At 44.8% G+C, this 19,711-nt stretch overlaps 1 protein-coding gene across 1 annotated transcript in view; it reads right to left on the reverse strand.

The window, feature by feature from the left end:
* Nucleotides 1-19,711, reverse strand: part of LOC119395856 (putative helicase MOV-10) — an 89,174-nt gene that overhangs the window by 33,584 nt on the left and 35,879 nt on the right. Inside the window, exons 7-9 of the mRNA XM_037662869.2 lie at nt 10,566-10,742; nt 1,066-1,213; nt 829-990 (exon numbers count right to left, since the gene is read on the reverse strand). Of these exons, the coding sequence (XP_037518797.1) occupies nt 829-990; nt 1,066-1,213; nt 10,566-10,742 (487 nt within the window). The remainder of the gene's footprint in view (nt 1-828; nt 991-1,065; nt 1,214-10,565; nt 10,743-19,711) is intronic.

Consider the following 19,711-nt stretch of genomic DNA (forward strand, 5'->3'; position numbering starts at 1 on the left):
TGCGAGCGCGGGAACGCAAGCGTGGGCATACGCGCCGCACCACCAAATCATCAGAATCACGGTGTAAGAAAAACACTTTTCTTACGGTCAGAATAAACCTTCAGAGACGCGTCACGGCCTCCGAGTGTCGCGCACCTGGTTCACTAATTAAATGCGCGCGTACGGGCCGTATATTTACGAGTGCTGGTATGATTGCCGACATGTAAAAACTTAACTGACAATCATTCAGGATTTTTCCTGACATTTCCACAGCCTTGACAAACAGTAAATGAAAATGTACACCAGCTTTCTTTTGTCGCATGCTAATTTTCCATGCTTTCTGGTGATACGAATTTCGGATGATACGAATATTTTTGGTGGTCCCGTGAGATTCGTATCACCGAGGTTTCACTGTAAACATCTGCTTATTCTAATGTCAGTCATGTATTTTTGCATTAAAAAATTGAATGTAAGGCTCGAATTACATGTGCAATTTATTATTGGTTGTATTCCTTTCAAGCATACAAAAATTACACTTTTTAAGTAGCTGCCGGAATGCTGCAAGTCAAACGACTCGTCGAACATAGTAGTGCCTTCACCAAAGCAATCGTCTGCAGCAACATGTAGCAAGTGGAAGGTAAAGACATATTGCATCTGCAGAAGATTCAATTCATCCAAAGATCAATGTCTCTTCCTTTTTCTTGGCCATCAGTTATCATAGCTGGCAAAAACAAGTTATGTCCGCAAATGTGGACACCGCGTCTGAAGGGGATCTTTTTTTCCGTGATATGAAGGGGGACAAAGGAAAAAAAATGTATTTCAAAGATTGAAACAGGCTGCAGTACTTACCGTCAACATTTCAGAAATATTGCTTGGGTGCACAGATGCTGAATACATGCGGAAGATTTCTCTAGATGACATGTGCTCTATAAGCCGCTCAGCAAGAACATCACATGCACTGTTTGAAGGTGCCACAACAAGAATACGACTTGATGGAATCAGGGTGCACACCTAAAACATTAGAGCACATGTTACCATCGAACATCACCAGGAACAAAGTTAAATCAGCAAATAGTTTTTATATACCTGCTTTAGTGCTTCTACAAGAGTCACAGTTTTCCCTGTGCCTGGAGGGCCAAACAAGAGGTACGGATAAGGCCGGTGCAACCCAAGAAGAATATTCTTCACAGCTGTATACTGTTCTGGGTTGGATTCTATCTTCTTGTTGAAGAGCCTTATGAAAATGAGAGGGAAAAGTCACCCTGTCAACTTTAAATTCTGAACTTAAATACTAAAAAAGGGCTCGCTTCACTGACACACACATTAAAATAAATTATTGTGACCACAGCACTAAAGCGCAAGGACAAGGATGGGCACAACCTTTCAACAGAAAACAAACAGTACTTACATCAAAACAAAGCATGGCAATTCATCACACATGCGGACAAACAGTGTCAAGATAGGCAATTTGATTTCCACTGAGAGCAATAAACTTGCTTCCACAATTTCAAATCAAACTTGCTTCCAGAATTTCTCGCGCGTATTTATCTGAATTTCTATTCATGAACACGACAGAACATTCATTAAACAATGGTTCGTGACCACAGTTATCACAATGCACCAAAATGTGGCCAATCCCGGTATCGTTCCAAATTTTTCCTGTGGTCCCTTAATCCGTCATCCAGTCATCTTCCGGATTGCCCTATGTAAGCTTTGCCGCTTGACTGATATATGACACCTATTTAGCATATGGCAAAGTTGACGTAAGGAAAACTGGGAGTAGTGTGAATGTTAGATTAAGGGCACAGGGTAAGCCCTATAAGTCCCACACATTTTTTACTATGTTGAGGAACCGTTTTCTCAGTAACTGAAAGGGGTATCCACATAATACATATATCATTTTCTTCCAAATTTTGCACTCTTTTAACTGGACCGGATTGAACATGTTTATTATTACTTCGATACCATTATTTCTACGTATTCAAAGATAACCAGTTGATTATTTTTCCTTGTACTCTGCATAAGGGCATACAGCTACTGTACCAGAAATGAAATTATGCACTTTAAATTAAGAAAACAGCTGAAAAGCGAACATCTTTTGCTACAAACACCGTTCAACTAGTATTTTATTCAGTAGCTACGAGCTTGGTAATCATTGCCAAAGTCATTTTTTCACTTTTCAGCCTGTCGTCTTGCTTGCCTTGCTTCTTTTGTGAGCTGTTGTGCAACTCTATCTGCAATGTATCATCGATTGTGGTCAACTTCTTTCAGCAAATTGACTGCGTTTTAGCCACGCTTCAATCCTAAAGATTTCAGAAGTTTGGCACGTGTGATACTGCAATCATTAAACGAAAGAACAGCATCCAATGTTGCAATCCTTAAAACTCTGAAGCCAAACAAAGACAGCAAAGATTCTGCGACCCAATCCTGATTAGCTCAACACCTCCATCACAGTTTGCTTGCACAATTCTGTCTAATGCATCAAAAATAATATTCATGTCCATTAGAGCATACCCGTTGTCAACCTGCATGCGATTCGCCTCGAAGGATGCTGAAGATGCTTAGAGGTTCGACGATGAAGAGCTTGCTGGTTCGGCGTTCAGCACCTCAGCACGTCGCCGGCATTTATTCGCATTTACAAGAGAACTGTATTGGTTGCCGTGAAATTTACGCTTCCTGAAGACGTTCTTTACCCTCAGCAGGCACAACAGACAGAAGGTGTAATGAAGCTAGGAGCTAAAAGTTTTCGAAGAACAAATGCGAACAAGAAAGAGTACAGCGTCTTCTGACAGCCTTAGAAGTTGCCCGACAATTTCTTATATGCAGCTGACTCCAGACAAGCATTTTGACTTTCGTACAGGAAGTTTTTTTTTTTTTTTTTTTAAATTGGTCGTAAGCACGGCGCGCATACGAGGGGCTCGTCCTGGGATGCGTGTTCACTCGCTACTTGCTTTCATAAAAACTGGTTTTCAGCCGCAAAAAAGGACTTTCTAAGAAAATCACGAATATGGGAATTATGCACAAAGGAATATACTTCCCAAATTGCAAAGGAAAAAAAAGTGAATTTTAAAAAAATTTTGCCTTACCCTGTGCCCTTAAGAAAGCATAGCGAAAAATTGGAATGATATCGGGATGGCCGCATTTCCATGCGCTGTGATGACTGTGGCTGTGAACCATTACTTAAGGAATGATCCGTCCTGTATAGTAATACAGATAAATGTCGACGAGAAACTGTGGAACCAAGCTTGATTGAAAAAGCCAGTGCTAACTGTGCCAGCACCTTGTCTGTTATACTGAGTGAAAATTGCCTTTCTTGACACTGTTGGCGTGCACGTGCGATGAACTGCCATGTTTTACTGTATTGTCAATAAATATCAATAAATACCATTTCTTCTGAAAATGAAAATTAGCACCCAACCTTGTTGTCTTTTTTGTCTTTTTTTGGTCAGCGCTATGGTTCTAATAAATTGCTTCTAAATCAACTAGACCAACAATCCATACTCCTAGTCATTCAAACAAGTCAACAGTGCGAAACCCAAAATAATGAAATTCAAGGAACCATGAAATGACAAGAACTCGTACATAAACATAAGACTGCTGCCTAGCAAGGGATATATTTAAAATTTCAGAAAATACTGCGTCAGAAACATGTAGGAAGCATTACATTTAATAAAAGGCTGTTAACATACTGAAGCAAACTAATAGACGCATCCTTTATGCAGTGTTTTCAGCAAATGTACAGCAAAATGTAAGAGTGTGAAAAAGGCTTTTGCTCTTGTTTTCAAGGTGTGTAGATGACAAGGTGCACTCTGGCAAGCATATCGATGGTTATGAAGATGACAATATGCATCAGTGAGCGTCTTCAATTTACCAAGTCCCGGACCAGTCGCCGGCAGCCCGCAGACGACTCAGCTCATAGGCAGCCCGCAGACGACTCAGCTCATAGGTAACTGCGTCACATGATGCCATTATCACGTGATCCAAAAGTCCCGAGCAGTCTCAGGCCATCTGCCTGCTTAAAATCCTGGCCGTCTAGTCAGTCTATGGCTGCAACACTGGCCACAACACCGACCCAATCTCGACCACAATGGCGATTAGATCGTGAATGATACCCATTTCCGTTGTGGAACAACTTACCATAAGTGAACTACTGGAGCGTGCACGCATCGAAGACATAGCGGCTTGGGCTAGTTGGTAGGTCATGACAATTATTATGACAAGCAGGACAAAGACAAAAGCGCTCATCTTCGTGTACCTTTTTCTTTGTCCTGCTTTTGCGCTATAACAATTATCGAAGACGTGCGTGGGCATTCCATTGCTGTTTTTTCTAGCAAGCACCACACATTTTCCCGACCTTCAGAAATACTCCCATGCTTGACGCAGCTCACAACACCGACGACAAGAAGAATTGGGTGTGCAAACAATGCGTAATCCGGAAATGCGTGAGAAGTGGACAGAAAAGCAAAGAGAGAGCAAGGACATGTTGAAAATTTCCTGTTAAGATGGCCGCACGCGTGACGCACTGAGCCGCCATCTGCCAGCTGCCAGAACGAAATCATTCGGGCACTCCTGGGCCGTCCGCAGGCCGCCAGCTACGCGAAAAACGAACAGGCATCCGAGCGGTCACGAACCAGTGGGCGGAGCTTCCGTGTGGTCCCCAAGAAAAACGAATGCAGTGCCGGCGTCCGGGGCTATCCGGAGCCCTCCAGAGCGTGTAAATCGAAGAAGCTCATTGAGTCATAGCAGGCTCAGTGTCATCACGTGCTATGTGACACTTGTGCACAAAAAGGTGTTTTACACTCACTGCCATGGCCACGAGTGGTGCTGGCTAACCAGGGCTTAAAGCCTCCCTTCATTGGAGGAGGGGCCCTCATACAGTGGCAAAATATATATATCGAAGAAAAGATCGCCTAGCCGCGATCTTTTCGCCGCAAAGCAGATGCTGCTGTGGCCTCAGCGGCTCTGCAACGCGCAGATCGTGGGTTGTTGGGACGCGGTGCGAGCTGGCATACCGAAGAATAAACGCAGGATTGCTAGATATCCGTCAGGATTCACTTTCGCGGTCAGATTATCCAATTCTGGGCAAAAATGTGATTGTATTAAACGCATGAAAATGCATTATTTCCAAGGGATGTTGGCCGGGAATAAAAACAAAAGCATATTAGGCTGAAAAACGTATTATGCAGAATCATATCAATGAGAGTCTACTGTGTGTGTGCGTGCTTGTGTGTGCGCGCGCGTGTGTGTGGATAAAGAGAACTTCTTCTGGCTACCGCAATAAAAATTGTGAAAAACTTCGTACTACAATACAGGAAACAAAACGAATATTTATTTTATCCTAACAGTTTCAGCTGGCGGTCCAGCCTTCTTCGGAGGATGTAATTGTATATATATATATATACAAACATGTACAGTTGTAACACACACACACACACACATATATATATATATATTGTAGCGAAGCGTTCCTACTCAGTAATGGGTCGTCTTCTCGAGCGCCTTCTAGTGGGTCGTCCTCTTCTCTGAGAGCACGCCCGTCGTGCAGAGAGTCGGACACAGCCAGACTTGCTGAAGAGTGTCGCGAGCTCTCTAAGACCTTTACTACGCATAACCAAGAGCGGCAGAAAAGCATTCGCGGTGACACCACCAATTCTGCGCCCATGTTCCTTCCTGGTGCGCTCGTATGGCTCTCGGTCCCTACCACTGCAACTGGCCTGTCTTCCAAACTACTGCCCAAATACGAAGGCCCCTACCGTGTCATTGAACGCACATCCCCGGTCAACTACCTGATCAAACCCATTGAACCATCTTCGGACATACGCCCGTCGAGGGCACGACACTGTCAACGTGGCGCGCCTGAAGCCCTACCATGACCCGCTCATAGTGACAAGCTGCTAGGTCGCCAGGCGGCTCCCTTTTCGTACCCGAGGTAATTGTAGCGAAGCGTTCCTACTCAGTAATGGGTTGTCCTCTCGAGCGCCTTCTAGTAGGTCGTCTTCTTCTCTGAGAGCACGTCCCTCGTGCAGAGAGCCGACCCCGCTTTGACTGTCGCTGTCGTGCGCCGTCGCCGAGTGCCTGCTAATAAACGTCATGGCAATATATATATATATATATATATATATATTGTTTATATATTGTTTAATAGACAGCACTCAATGACAATGAGTAATGGCGACAGTCACGGCAAGGCACGAACTCCCTGCGCGAGCGGCGTTCTTTCACAAGCAACCAAAGAGGATGACCCACTAGAAGGCGCTGGAGAGGGCAACCCATTACCATGTCCCAAGGCTTCTCTACAATTACCTCGGGTACGAAAAGGGAGCCGCCCGGCGACCTAACAGCTGGTCACTATGAGCGGGTCATAGTAGGCCTTGAGGCGCTCCACGTTGACAATGTCGTGCCCTCGACGGCGCATGTCTGAAAATGGTTCGATGGGTTCAATCAGGTAGTTGACCGGGGATGTGCGCTCGACGACACGATAGGGGCCTTCGTATTTCGGCAGCAGTTTTGACAAGAGCCCACTTGCAGTGGTAGGAACGGAGAGCCATACGAGCGCTCCAGGAAGGAACGTGGGCGCAGAAGTGGTGGTGCCATCACGAATGCTCTTCTGCCGCTCTTGTTCATGCGTCGTAAAGGTCTTGGCAAGCTCGCGGCACTCTTCAGCAAGCCTGGCTGTGTCAGAAATAGGCGCACACTCAGATGGATCCGGCTTGTATGGAAGTATCGTGTCGATGGTATGCGACGGGTGCCTTCCGTACAGTAAGAAGGGTGAAAAACCAGTAGTGCTCTGAGGGGCGGTGTTATAGGCATAGGTGACGAAGGGCAGAATGGCATCCCAATTTGTGTGATCGGCGGCGACGTACATTGAGAGCATGTTGCCGAGCGTGCGGTTAAAGCGAAGCCAACTGTCTCTAGAACTAAACAAATACTTATGAATGCCATACAAATACATATGAAAAAATCCGTAAAACAGGTGGTGGATGCTCGAGCCAACGTTTCGACAAGTGGACTTGTCTTCTTCAAGGCTGGAACTGATTTCCTTAGCTATCGTGTGTATGTGCTTCGTGCCCTCTCCAAAAGAGGGGAGAAGGGGTGGGGGGGGAGAGGCCACCGCGACGATTGGGTGGGCACGAAGCACATACACACGATAGCTAAGGAAATCAGTTCCAGCCTTGAAGAAGACAAGTCCACTTGTCGAAACGTTGGCTCGAGCATCCACCACCTGTTTTACGGATTTTTTCATCGCAGCTTCCATCTTCCACTTCCTGCCGTTTTTTGGATACAAATACATATATTATTCCGAATGTATTTCGGGCATTTATTCAATGTGTCAATCGAATCATGCATTAAATGAAATTATTTCGGGAGCCATTTTTCAAAAATAACTCGGGATGTAAAGGCTTAAAGATAGGTGAGCTCAAAGTAAGTAACATATTAGTTGACTCACTGGATTCATAACCTCAGGCACGACAACGCTATATATATATATTTTTTCACTACCATTTGCCTAATAAAGTAGGCAAAATACATGCGTCTTTGCAATTATAGACTTGTGATGCACAACTAAAAGAATGAAAATTGAGTGGCCAACTAAACAGACCAAGGTGAACCATTACAGATTCACGAGCAGGTAGCTTCACACTTAGGTGCCTCGTGAAACAAGTATACTGTGCCAAGACGCTCTGTCGAAGAGGTTGGTGACCCGTGGTTTCAGGAGGCGTTGCCTGTGGTGTTCAGTGTCTCAGTGAATTGCATTCAGTAGTACGACGATACCTGTTTTCTTCTGTTTTGCTGACACCTCGTCAACCAAACATTAACGATTAAATCATTATTCGGAAAATTGCAGAGTATAATTTCCCCGCACAAAGCACTACTGCCAAAAAATTCAACTCCAGCACTCTGTCAAATGGTGCCGCAGTTCCACCGTCGGACTGCCGAGGGGGAGCCGGGCCCCTCCTTGAAAAATGGAGAGGGGGCTGCCCCCCCCCCCGTGTCCCCCTGACTTTAAGCCCTGTGGCTAACACTAGCAGGATTACATGCACAGACGCGTGATCCGAAAATTGTAGGTTGGCCCCTACCGGCGGCAAGTTGGCCCCTACCGACGGTGAAATTCATAATTACACCACAGTTAAAAACTACAAGTAATGTTCCCTATATCTTCCTTGACTTCACTCTCTATTGGCTTCATTAGGTTGTGCCTAACAAATGAAATGAGCTTTGATCCAGTAAATTCAACCTTCTCCCCACACCCAAGACTCCAGAGCAAAGCGCTCTCGGCTGCGTAGCCGCCGTCAGTTCCTGAAGGGAGTGGAAGGTTGTCCGTAGCTGCCTTGCCTCGTCGTTGTCATTGCTACCTCTCAAGGATGGAGACGACTCATTTTCTTAGCAAAACAACACGATATCTTTATACAGTGTATATACAAGGTTAAGTGGCAGCTATATACATAGGAACTTGCGCAACGTCATTCGGCAGAGCCGACAATTGCATGGCACCACTCCTGCGACAAGAACCCCCGTGAGGAGCTGGGAGCCAGGTTTTAACACCATGACTGCTCCTCCCAGTTCTCCCCACGGCAAATCAAAACAACTCAGCCCGCTTATTGGGCCGACCGTAAATTGGTCTGCCGAAGGCCTCCACCCTCTCTCTCTCTGAAGCCTTTTTAGCCACCTGCCTGAGAGAGAGACGTGGAAAACGGCCGGCAAACGACATTCTTAGAAGTGCACCAAAAAAACACACGATGGTGGCGTCGTTCAGCTACCCTGATCGTGTTACATACGCTGTGCGGCCGGTTAGCTAGCAGGACCATGCCATCCCTCCTTGGCGGCATACCGTCTCCGTTCACAGGCCGTCTGCGGACACTATGAGAGATTTATTGGTGTCACCCGTCTTGGCTCCCTTCGCGCCGTCTCCCGGAATCCCGCGGGCCGTAGGCCGCTGCGTTGGTCGTTAAACCGATGGTAAACAGGGCGCGTCTTTTTCTTCGAACGGTTACGGGCAGTAAGCAGTGTTCGTCTGCCACCGCGCCTCCTACATTCGAATCGAGCGTCGCTGCGCTTCGACCCTCGACTTCGGAGCTGACTTCTTGGAAGCCGCGCTTTTGGGAGAAAGACACCACCATCCCCCCTTCTCACCACACCAGACCTTACAGATCCATTCCCCTTCTTTCGTTCCAACTCGGGTACTAAATATTGGAAAGAGCCCGCATGTAGTACACCAGCAGCTGCCTTGCATTGGTATAGGCAAAAACGAAATATGTATTAAGCAGACAATTATCAGGCTAGACCAGAAAAGCAAGCATGAAATAATTTTTTTGTTCTTTTTCCCATATGCATGCTTTTCATTTATTTAACAAAAATTAGCACTACTAACACATTTACTGAGAATGTTCTTGCAATCCAGGAATTAACCAACACCTGCTGGCCCTGCCTTGTAACCTTGTCATCAGTAGAGCTACCTTGGAACCTCTTGCAGAAGAGCTGATGACAAGCTTACAAAGGAGAAAGCAAGCAACTCTGTTTTTGACACGAGACTTTAAATTCCCATTTTCATGCCATACAATAACATTCAGTTCACATGTTCAAAGGAGCTGACAGATCCGCAACATTTACTTAACATACATATGTTCACAAACTGTTTCAGGGCCCCTTTAACAATTTACTTGGCCAGTTTTACTGGGCCATAATGGCCAAATATGAAAAAAAAGATATACTGGAATCTGTGACATCAGACTGACTCACTAGCGCTCCATTTCGGCATAAAATTTTTAAATGCAACTGTTTATTTTTTTCGCTTCGACATCAACACATCACCATTAAATTATTCAAAATTAAGTTCTGAATGAATCCTTCATCAGTCTAAGCTGATTCAAGGTTTCTATTTAATGTCTCCTTAAAGAATCTCTGTGATGCAAATCAAACACATTCACTGTTAGAGCAGCACAGAAGAACATGCACATTTCGGCTGAAATCTTAGAAAAAAAAATATTGCCCTTATCACTGCACTATTTCTGTCAAATATTTCACAAAAACATAACATTTTATTGCATGATTGTATAACACTCGGCACATTTATGTGCCTATTTTTTTTAGAAACAAACTTTTTGAAGGTGATTTCGCTTATAGGGAAGATAGCAGCTGCAGGTAGAGGCTGCAGAAGTGCCATAAGCATGAACTTGTTTTTCCATCTGCCGGACATTGAAAAAGCGGCTGTTCCAGACGAGTTGCCACATTTTCCTCCTATAGAACCCTTCCTGTGCAGTTTTCAGTAGCTGCCAGCAGACGGCAAAACATGCTAATACTAATGCCATCTTGGCAGCAGTTATCTTCCCCATTAGCAGTATATGTGCTAAAACTAAACAATTTTATAAGCAGTCAGCCTCAGATTCACACATGACCCACAAGCAGGACAGCTAGTGGTACACTGACTCTACAGAAGGCAGCTTCAGACTGTAACGGCCTCGGTATCACTCAATACAAACTGAACAAAACAGTGTGCTGGCAGTCAATTCCGACAATACATACATGCACAAAAAAAAGGGGAGGATTTACAAGACAAAATTACTGAAAAAAAGATGAGAAAGGCTCACTGAAGTCGGCCAATCTTTAGGCTTGGTTGCGATGAAGGGGCGCACTTTGGAAGAACAAAATTCCATAAGCTGGCATTCTCAAGCATCTCTATTGCACGGTGCATAAGTCGCAAAGGCAGCCGGTTGTAAGTGAACCGCACATCAAACTTCATTCCTTTTATATACAACCTATGAAATCTGAAAGATAAACACCACATATAAGATGATTATGGCTCAAAATATACAAAGAACAGCATACATAAGATAAACAAAGCAGTGCCTATATGTCACAAACATAGTTTGGAATACAGCATCATGGTTCATGCAAAATACGTATGACTCAAAATGCAAATTTACAATTTTTAAGAATGCCGAAAGCAATATTCCAGTTAATTAATTATTTATTTATCTGTATGTTTATTTGTATAATTAATTAATTGATTAGCCCTCTCTTGCGCCCCGCCAGAGTCAGCCCCATGTTTCCGAGACGTTTCAGCCATTGTAAGTTAATTAATGCAATTACTTCTTGGCTATTTCTGTTAATTATATTATTTTTAGACCTTAATCTTTCATTTTAACCCAGGTTTGAGCATTGCTAGCCTTGTTATGGCCTGTATTGAGCACTTTACTGCGAGCGTGATCATGCCACATGAGATGGATGGACGACAAGCCGGGCCCCTTAAAGTGGTCCGAATTTAAAGGGAGAGGTAAATCAACATGTTCGCTCACTTCTGTTCACACTGTTCATCACGCCACCATTGTGAAAGCCAGTGCTCGGGGTCAGTGATGATGATGATGATGTGTGGTATTTTATGGCGCAAGAGCCATTTGATGGCCAAAGAGCGCCATTTCAGTAGACTAGAGATGTGAACAATGACATGGTGCGTGGCTATATAGGGTCCTTAAAATTCCTCGCGCTAACGCGGGTAAAAACATAGAAGTATTTAAAATCATGACAGTGACGTGAAGTATGTGACGTGCGATTGTATCTGTGTGCACGCAGGCACCATGCTCGTTAATTTGATTAGTACGCGAATGTTTACCACAAAATATGAGGCCTTCAAAACTATGAACATTTTCATAGCTGTTAGATGCACCGCTATCGTTATCAGTGAGTGCGTCACCCTTAGGGCAAAACTATGACTTTTTTTCTTTTCCTAAAAACAACAAAAGACAACTATGTTACAATAAACAACAGACACAAATAGAAGAGTCAACAGAAAAAAAACCTGTGGGCATAATGCATACCGTAATTGAACAATCAAAAAACATAAAGCAATGAACCCAAGGCAAGAGATTTCTTAGAATAAAAACAGAACTGTAATATTTTATTAAAAAAGAGTTATGGCACTAGTTAAAATGCAACTATATTACAATAACTGCATGAGGAACAGCTTGCAAAAAAAAATAAAACTAAGAGAAGACAAAAGAAAATTTCTCAGATGTATAATTATGCAGTCATTATAAAGATGCATGATTAGTAGATGTAATTTCTTAGAGGTCAAACTCAAAGGCCGTAAATGTCAGCAACGTCATCTAAGGGTGGGTGGCTCATGTGAGAATGGAGGAGTTAAAAACTGGTGTCATGCCATCGAAGTACAAGAAGGTGAACCGGCTGTACTATAAACTTTGTGACCTGTAATAAATAACTTCAAAGAATGATGGTGTTGTGTTCTGGACATATTTATGAAATGATAATTGGGCAACATCATGATGTGTATGTGATAAGTGCAATAAAATGTCAAGTTTAGTTTGTGTTATACTGGTGTTGTAGTCGAAGTCATAACAATGCAAAATAAATTGCTCGGCCCTATTTTGAACTGACTGTAGTTTTTAATAACTCAGGTGAAGAGACGGGATGGATGCAGCAATTTCAAGTTGCGGTCGGACATAACTTAGGTAAGGTGATTTATGAACATCATTAATAAATAGACCTTTTTGAAGCACAAGAGCATCATCAATGGGCGTGCAAGCACTCATGGGAAAAGTATGTATGCCGCAGCAGCTGCCATGACGTGCATGCCGGCCTCACGCTTCAGCTTTTTGCAAGAACCGTGCCAGCACTTTTCAGATCAAGTGAACTTGGCAAGGTGCGACATAATTACTGCGTATTTCAATCATGAACGTCTGTGTTTAGCTGTGACGGCGTCTCTACGATTTCCATCTGTCTAGTGTTTCCACATGCGACTGTCGGGCTAGCTGAGCAGCTCCGAAGAGTCTTTTCTTCTCTCTCTCGCTTTTTTTTAAAGACCGATACAACTCGGTTTCCTAGATAAAGTCTAAGAGTGGTCAATGGAATTCGCGGATGCATTTGGAATCAACATCCACTGACACTGCCAACAAGCGCAAGGTGAGGTTCTGATACTTAAAAAGTATGTGAGAGAGTATAGCTGGAATTTCGTAGAATAAGGCATATATTTATTAGATAGCGTGTGCATCGCTCGCACCATAGGTAACAAACGATAAGCTTCTATCACCCTTCATTGACACGAGATCTGCAGGTGTACCATTTTATGAACGTCAGTTGTGTTTTCGCGTATTGGCTCACAGTCGACCATGCCGCAGATATGCATAGTAATGAGCGTGGTGGTAGAATAGGAGAGGTGGCCAGACGAGCGCCACGAGCGCGCCACCAAACCGCTGGAGTTGCTCGCGGCCGCCGCTAGGTTCGCGACGGGCTTGTGGGCCAAAAGACAAGCATTGCAAGCTTTCACTCTGCTGTAAAGGCCGGTTACTGTATAGCTATTTTTCTGGCTTTAAAACATTGTTCACATTTTTAACAGCTTGTAGTAGCTGTCTGCCAGCTTTGCCCACAAAAGCAAGTGTACGAGGCTATGGAGCTTAAAATTTTCTAATCCGCACGGGTAATCTGGACAAGACTGAAACGTAGCACCGATCAGAAGGGACGCGCGTGTATTTAAATTTTTTTTTTTTGAAACGTCAAAATTCCTACCGGTGAGTGTACAGAGTAAAAAAAATATTTGCTTTTCCTGTCATTGTGAGAAGCATGAGGCTTATGGACGCAGTTAATTTGTTATCTAAATTTCGCTAAATTTCACTAGCTGTTCCACATTTGCCGATTATTGAATTACTGTTCAGCTTTCCAAAGACTGAAGGAAAATGTGTAAAATAAAAGGAACAAAACAATTTTATTGGCAATTAACCTACAAACACAATTCATCTATACTAGAAAGTGAATACTCTTTCAAGGCTGCAGTGTACTAATAAATAAATACACCACGATAGCGCATTTGAGCGTAGGAAAGTAAATTAACACATACGAAAACTTCGACACCTTTCGTTGCAAAGCACTCACGGCGACTCTGAGCAACAACGAACAGAAACGGTGTGAAACACACACTAAGTACAGTGTACTTTTCTAGGTATGCACACTGCTGACAGATCATGCACAGCGAAGCCGATCTACAAGGAATGTCACGATGTTATAAAAAGCGTCGATAAACTTTGCTTGTCCTCCCACTGAGTTAATCTTTCAGCAATGTGCATGGATGATCGATTTTCCAATGCAAAGTTTGTCCTCGATAATAATAGTAAAAACAATACACAAAAGCACACACACACATATGTATGTGTATGTGTGTGTTAATACGCCAGCAGTTGTCCTGAAGATGGTAATTCATGTTTTTGTATTGTACATGCTAATAAATGGTCTTTTTAAATAGTATAAGAAGAAGAAACAGGTGTACGTTAGCATGAACATATAAAAAAATTCATTTCAGATATGATTTATTTGGCAGTGATCCATTAGTAACATCGTTCACGGAACCAATCTGTATCCAGCAAAATACAGAGATAAACAAACATGTCTGGATTCACGCTGCAAGTGTAAATCCACTCGAAAAGTCCGTTCTAAGTGACGGTAGCTCTTCAGCGTTATTCAAGACCTCTCTGATGAGTGGCACTACACCATGAAGCTCTTTTTCAAAAGTCAGAGACGTAAAAATAGAGCTTGAATGCTCGCGACGACTGCCGGCTACGTGCGTTTAAGTACAGTGGAGCAAAGAAATCGGCCCACACTACCCCTGCTGCCACTTTGAAGAGAAGTGGCGGCAACTCGAGCACCTTCGTGTAATGCGCGGGGCATTGGTGAAGCGGCGCCGTTTGGCCACCTCTCCTATTCTACCACCGTGGTCATGAGCAATATGAGATGGAACACTGAAATTGCCTTTTAAAGGACATAGCGGCTAAATGCAGTTGGCAAGTGCAAAAGTGTTCATGACACCAAATGGTCAAGCGGAAAGGTATCTATGGCAATTAAATACACCACAAGTTATCGTCGAGTAAACATGAATTCGGTGTTCCAGCCCCGATAGCAAATCTTGAAGATATCGGAACACGGTAATGTGCGTGCCGCTTAACCACTACATCCGATGTACTTGGTAATACCCACACTGACTGCGTTATTCCCTTCGTATTTCATGCGTAGAGACACATGTAGATGTGTCGGGATAGTACATGTAAGAATAGTCAAGACATGGCCATGAGTTCTTTTCCTTTTGTGCTCGTACGGCGCCAACGAGCAGCTGACGACCGAACAGCCGGCTCGCTCTACGTACACACTTTTCCCACAGTGCTCCGTGCACCCGCAAGGCGTTCTGGGGTTCCTTGAAAATGGTGTATTGTTTAGGTTGTAGCATATGTATCCTAATGAGATTTGCATCCTCATCCACAGCAATTAAAATGTACTTTGGTCCCATGATATGCACCCACTACTAAACCTTCACTCACAATGCATACATATACGCAGCTGTTCCCCATAATCCTGCCACTATGTGAGGAAATGATAAACACCAAACGCGAGTGAAAAGGGAAAGAAAGAGCAGTGGTGGTCCAGCCAGATTAGGATTTGGTGCAATTTTTGGAGCAGGAAAAAAGATGTTACAGAGCAGATTTAAAGCAGAAAGAACTGTGTTTCGGAGCTGGTTTGGAGCTGAAAAAAAAAATTGTTTTGGAGCAGGTTTGGGGCAGGCACTCTCTCATTGGGGATCACTTGGAGCAGTACAACAGTATGTCTATAACTCTTTAGTGCATATTCTTATTAGTGCACAAACAGGAAATGCTGCTCCACTGTATACCAGGAGACAACCAGCAGTCGGAGAGCAGGCATTAATAAGGCTGTTCCCAAAAATAAATGCTCTGAGCTGGCTTTACCTGAACACTCAAGATGTGCATTGCGGTGAAGCATTAGTGACAGCGTGAGCATGGCATATACGATTTCTGAGAGGGAGTGACAGGTGTCAAAACATCATTCGCTCCAGGTTTTCGAAAATGGGAGGGGTGACGACCCCCATAGATACCTCCCCCCACCATCACCCCTTGAATCCGCCGCTGGCAGCAGTTCGCAAAGGAAGTATCAGGGTTCTGTGAACGCTGGCAACTACATACAGTCTATTCCTGTAAATTCACACAACTTAATCATTCAGAGAAGTAATTTTGCATTGCACATTGGATTAAACGAAGCTACCACCTGCCGCAGCCGGACACCCGTAGTCTGTGGGCAGCGAGAGACCCATGCGGCAGAGGCACTCCAGACTCATCAATGCACGATTTGCGGACACATGGTGGCCGCACTGTGCACACTTGCAAGCATAGTTTGTAAAACGAACACGTTCCCTTAATCCTTATGCATTTGCCCAAAACAACTCGAAGGCGAAAGCCATGTTCTCCTTTTTCTTCTCAGTCGATTGTATTGATACCCCGCCTCAAGAATGCTTTCTGCACCCAACGTGGTTTTGCACTACCTCCTTGATCGGCCCACATTTGACCAAGCGACGATGACATGCAATGATGTCATCATGTAATGTCATCATGCGATGATTTCTCGCATCACTTGTGTTGACGCCGCCAATGGGGACTTTTTGCGCTTGATGAGGCATATAAAGCTTTCGCCTTAAAAAGTGGGTAGGAATTGGGCAGCTCTGCACACTGAGAGTGACTTGTCTGGACACTTGTGATGATTGACGGAGATATATTGGCTGTTTAAATGGAGTTTTTTTTATGGACATAATCACACATTATTTGTCACTCACGACACATCGGTGTCTGCATGGCTCAGTTTCTATGTGTGCTGGCTTGCCACCGTGTTACGTTGGTTCCACAATCAAGGCACGCGACGAGTACTTCAATGCACGCGGCAGCAGCCCCACTTTGTGCCGGATGAGTGCTAAACTGACATTTAGGCTTAGCGTTACAATCGGTGTAGTATCGAAGAACGTTGCACAGCACAATGTATGGATTTTTTTTTTACACAATATCAAACTTCTGCACACCCAAATCTTCATTTGCACGAAATCGCCATTTACAGCACGCAACCGGTGCCAAAAACGACTGCCAGATGGCCGGCATGTGCTGCATTAGCATAAGCACACTGACTCAAAAAAAATTATCAGTCTACGTATCAGTATCACCATTACATCATAAATAGCGTTGAGCTTCTAGACCACAGACAACATGCAGAATCGTTACTGATGGAGATAAAACGCGCATATATTAATTAGGATGATTATATATAGTGGTTTTAATTTAGTGAACAAGAAAAAAAGGTCGCTAGCTTCTGCCTCCCATCATAAGTGCATGGCTCAGCGCCTTTGACGAGAAAAAACACAGATGTGAAAACGGGGAGAGGGGAGGGCTTCTGCAACAATCATGGAATAGTTATTGGTGTGTTTTGACCTGACCAAGAATATTTTAGGCCCAAAATGCTCCACAGTCATGCAAGCAGGTGGAATAGTGAACTTAGGCACACCTGGTGCAAGCTGCACTTGAACTGGCACAGTAACGTGCCGAGAGATGGGACTGTAGCAAATTGATGCAAATGGCACAGTTGGACCACCACTTAAAGGGACACTAAAGGCAAATATTAAGTCGACGTTGATTGTTGAAATAGTGGTCCAGAAACCTCGCAGTGCTACTTTTATGCCAAGGAAGTGCTTATATTGAAATAAAATCACGTTTTAGTGGTCCGCATCGCGTTAGCGCACTTCAAATCACCCGCCTGAAATCAGACTTTCATACGTCTCTGCTGCCGTGCCCAAGGTTGCCCGCCTTTACTGCGCGGCCGCCGACACTAGTAGCAGCAGAGCGAAAGTAGCAGGACCCACAGCAGCAACAACGGCCTAGAGCACTGCACGGGCCGATTTTTCCGGCCCGGGCCCGGCCCGGCCCGAAAACGCTGTGCTCCGGCCCGCCCGAGCCCGGCCCGGTGTTCTTAAATGTGGCCCGTACCCAGCCCGGGCCCGAAAGGTTTGGGCCCGGCCCGGCCCGGCCCGGCCCGACCCGACCCGTTTCAGCTAGTTATGCCTTGAGCATAAAGGAGGCACTGTCTAACCTTCGGTTATTGTGAAGATACCTGCCACACACAAGATATTTTCTAGAGATTGTTTTGGGAACTTCTGTCAGTGTCACGACTTTCACTGGTACTGTGTATACTTTCGGTTAAATACGCCCGTAACATTCTTGCGAAATAATTGCAGGGCAATATAAGATATAATTGGAGTCATAGCTGGCTGTTTCATGTACGCACGCAGTGCTAACCACGCAATCTTATTTTTGCATTTCAAAGAACGACTACAAAATATACCTCCATAAACTGAAAAAAAAAAACATGGCAGACATTTTTAGTTTAAGTTTTACATGAATTACATGCGAGCTAGGGCTGTTGAGTAAAAGTAGCAAGTCTGTAAACTTCATCTATTGCACAATGCAATGAGAAAAAAAAACATGCTCTAGCTGCTTCTGGTAGGAATACACCAGGCTGGGCAGCGTTACATAAATTAAAGCTGTCGTGTTGACTCCTCGGCAGGCAACTGCACCCAACGTACACAACGTTTTCCTGTTCAAAACAAGCACGTTCTTTGTCCCACCCTTTTTCCCCGAGTCACCGCCACCGCAGTGCCATAGATCTGTCAAAGCGAGGCACACCCGTTAGAGAGCGAGCCACCGTCCTCGCTGTTCCCTGAAGATGGCTGTCTCGTCGTCTTCGTGTGACCGCCTTCGATCTTTGAAAATGTTACGCCTTAAAGCGAGACCGGACTAAGGGCTTCCAAAACAACTGTCTATTAGAGCGCCGAAGTGAACCAGCCGGCGGCCTCTTCAGCGATCCCCGTCTACGTGACGTGTCGGGTGTCCGGAGCGTGATTATACAGATACGTATGATACCCGGGCCTAATACGGGCCTGGCTCAGGCCCGAGCCCGACCCGAGCCCGACCCGAGCCCGAAGGTCACGGGCCCGAGCCCGGCCCAGGCCCGATACAACAATCCCTTACCCGGCCCGGCCCGGCCCGCGGGCCGGGCCGGGCCTGTGCAGTGCTCTACAACGGCCATCGAAGCCATCGAAGCTTGCCGCAATCGCCGCAATGGATGTGGACGGAAAACTTGACAGCGAGACATTGGCTCGCGACGCTGGGCTCCAATACAGCGACTTGAGCCCCGATGAACGCGGTATGCTGCTGTGGGCTCATAGTGCCAGCGTCGTTGCATGCGGCATTTTGTCGAACTTTCTGTCAGAGCGACTTTCACGAGCGCGCAAAACACACGCGGCAGTACGCGATCCCGAAACTACTACTGAGACGCGAACGCGTGAGCGAAGCAGGGCGCCGGGCGAAGCTACAGCCACTGTAGCGAAGCACAGTTCGGCAAAAACGGAACCTTTGAAACATGTGCGCCGTTCCCCATGGCAACGCCACAGAGGTTCTTTTTTCCATGAATCAAACGGAAACGAACAAACAGCATTTCATTACATCTTTTGATGCACGGAACGTTCTTTTTTTATTGCTGCTAGTTTGATTACTAGTGATTTATTGTAGGCAGACTCTCATACGTCATCGGGATCACTTTGAAAATGTCCCACTCGTGGCGCTCATCATGTGATACATTTAGCTTAATTTCTCGGTAAGTAGGGCACTGCTGTTGATAATATTGCCGTTTTAGACGTTGTCACACATTGAGCTTTCACTGTGACATAAATTGTTATTTGCCTTTAGTGTCCCTTTAAAGAGGCACATTTATGGCCCTTCACATGCATATATCTGAGTATAGCTTGTTGATCAGTCAGTAAGTGTTTCATACCCCTTGCACCCCAGCGTCTCATTCATTACAGACGATTGGCCAAGAGTAAGCATGTGCCCAGTTTTAATACACATTGTCA

The sequence above is a fragment of the Rhipicephalus sanguineus genome, chromosome 1, assembly GCF_013339695.2.
Source record: "Rhipicephalus sanguineus isolate Rsan-2018 chromosome 1, BIME_Rsan_1.4, whole genome shotgun sequence".
NCBI classification, from domain to species: Eukaryota; Metazoa; Arthropoda; class Arachnida; order Ixodida; family Ixodidae; genus Rhipicephalus; species Rhipicephalus sanguineus.